This window comes from Engraulis encrasicolus, chromosome 11 (assembly GCF_034702125.1).
Source record: "Engraulis encrasicolus isolate BLACKSEA-1 chromosome 11, IST_EnEncr_1.0, whole genome shotgun sequence".
NCBI classification, from domain to species: domain Eukaryota; kingdom Metazoa; phylum Chordata; class Actinopteri; order Clupeiformes; family Engraulidae; genus Engraulis; species Engraulis encrasicolus.
The window spans coordinates 37,883,156-37,885,655 of record NC_085867.1 but is presented as its reverse complement, the minus strand read 5'-3'; the positions used below and the strand labels follow the sequence as shown (position 1 = coordinate 37,885,655).

The 2,500-nt window shown below is 48.8% G+C and overlaps 1 protein-coding gene across 1 annotated transcript in view; it reads right to left on the bottom strand.

Annotated features, from left to right (window-relative positions):
- chsy3 (chondroitin sulfate synthase 3) overlaps window positions 1–2,500 on the bottom strand; it is a 251,207-nt gene that overhangs the window by 181 nt on the left and 248,526 nt on the right. Inside the window, exons 3-5 of the mRNA XM_063211339.1 lie at window positions 2,460–2,500; window positions 1,587–1,739; window positions 1–961 (exon numbers count right to left, since the gene is read on the bottom strand). The exon at window positions 1–961 is cut by the window's left edge and continues 181 nt beyond it; the exon at window positions 2,460–2,500 is cut by the window's right edge and continues 373 nt beyond it. Of these exons, the coding sequence (XP_063067409.1) occupies window positions 1–961; window positions 1,587–1,739; window positions 2,460–2,500 (1,155 nt within the window). The remainder of the gene's footprint in view (window positions 962–1,586; window positions 1,740–2,459) is intronic.

Genomic DNA, 2,500 nt, shown 5'->3' with positions numbered 1-2,500 from the left:
GCCACAGCTCGGCCAGCTGCATGGTGGAGGCGTAGGTGCTGGCCTTGGAGCCCAGGCACATCTTGTACTGCTTGGGCTCCAGGTTGGCGTCGCAGTGCACCGGGTGGTACACGTGCACGATGCCCGGCTCCTGGCTGCGGAAGGCCCGCAGGCCCGAGTTGATGACCTTGGAGAAGAGGTCCACGTCCTCCAGGCCCCAGCCCTGGATGGAGGTGTCGAAGCCGCCGGCGCGCTGCATGTCGCCCTTGAAGATGCAGGCGATGCCGAAGCCGTAGTCCCGCCAGAAGCCGCTCTTCTTGGTGAGCACGAAGCTGCTGTCCTCGGGCGGGCTGCTGCCCTGGTAGACGATCTTGGGGTCGTACTGGCTGAACACCACCGGGAAGTAGGCCTGGGAGCCCAGCACGGCGTTGTCGCGGCAGCGCTGCAGCGCGTCGCCGTTGAAGACCAGGTCCACGTCGCAGAAGAAGAGCAGGCTGCTGTTGCCGAGCAGCGAGGAGCCCAGCTCCAGCGCCAGGCCCCGGGAGAACTCGCCCGTCATGGGGATGACCGAGATGTCCCCCTTGGGGTACTTGCTGTGGAAGTCCTTGATGAGGTCCAGCTGCCTCTCGCGGTCCTGGTTGCTGTCGTCGTCCATGAGGATCACGGTCAGCTTGACGTTCTGGTTGGGCAGCAGGCACGTGCGCTCGAAGTTGTCCATGAAGCGCACGAAGGTGTCGTAGCGTCCCGTCAGGGGCACCAGGATGTGGACCTTGCGCTGGCTCCGCTCGCGCATCTCCTTGGTGGCGTCGGGCAGCTGGAAGGGCGCGAAGATCTTGAGCGAGTTGGAGAGGAAGGAGAAGGACTGCGACTCGGTGTTGATGGCGTCCACCAGCTCCGCCACGTCCAGCTCCTCGGCCTCGCTGAAGAAGGGACGGCTAAAGGACTGCTGCAGGTAGGCGTGCCGCCTCACTGGCACCGTCACCTTCATGACAATAACAATATTAGTTAGAACAACAAAAACAACAATAATAATATTATTAATGACAACAGCAACAACAACAACAACAACAACAACAACAACAACAACAACAACAGCAACAACAACAACGACGATGATGATGATGATGGTAATGGTGATGATGATGATGATTATGATGATGATAAAAATAATAATATAAAGTAATTGTGAATAAATGAAGCATAAGTAATATTAATATTGATAATAATAGTAACGGCACCGTCACCTTCATGAGAATAAAAGTATTAGTTAGAACAACAAAAACAACAATAAAATATTAATAACAACAACAACAACAAAAACAAAAACAACATCAATAATATACAGTAATTGTGAATAAATGAAGCTTATAATGGCTTATAATGGCTTTAATTGTGAATAAATGAAGCTTATAAAGTAATATTGATAATAGTAACTGCTGAGTTTATGTAGCACAATTCACGTCGTCATGTGGCTCCACTTGGCTTAAAGAATTTGACAAAAGCACAGTGTTGGCAGACTATGAAGGCAAGTCAAGTAGCTATGTCTAAAACACAGCGTTGGCAGATTATTACAGCAAGCAAAGTAGCTACAGTAGGTCACACAGTACCTTGCGTCCCTTGTGCTTCTTGTAGAGCAGCAGCAGGTCCAGAATGTACTCGGCCCCGTGTAGAGGGTCCACGCGCCGGTAGCCATACTGGATCTCCTTGAAGTCGATCATCCGGCCGCGCGCCTTCGAGTTCTCGTTGATCATCTCCATCACCTGCATTGCGTCAAATGACATTACAATATTACTTTTACAGCCAGAATGATCATACCTTTATTTGTCATGTGTAAGTACAATATATGAAGTTCCATAGTAATAGGGTTGTTGTACAGTACTACAATGTATTTGTAGCCAAAGATATATTCAGCATCACATTACATCATGCAGATTGGATCACTGACATTCACTATTTGGTGAAAAAGCTTAACTACATCATACAAACATTGCTATGACATTACCAAGAGATGCACCGGATCCTGATTTTTAGGATCCTGCCGGATCCGGAACCGGATACTGGATCCTACGAAAGGGTTGAAACACATAACCTACTCGCACACGTGGAACCTTTTTATTACGTTGGCTCAAACTATTTTTTTGACTCATTGGCTTACTGCCACACTGCCTGCCTGAAAAGCCTAGGCTACGTAAAATCGAGAGATGCACCAGATCCTGATTTTTAGGTAACTGCCGGATATCGGATCCATTGCTTAAGATTCTGCCAGACCCGGATCCTGTGAAAAACCCTATTATCCTGCTGGATCCGGAACCGGATCCGCTGCATCTCTATGACATTACCAAGAGTCTTTAATAATAGATTAAGACATGGTCATTACCATTATGGTGACAATAAGATTATAACAGTGCCTCTGCATGAAAGGGTTAATACAGTAAATGAGGAAAAGCTGCAAAGTTAAGAGAAGAGTCTCCCGTCTGTACCTGCATGACGGTGTCCTCCAGGGCTGTGCGCAGCAGGCTAC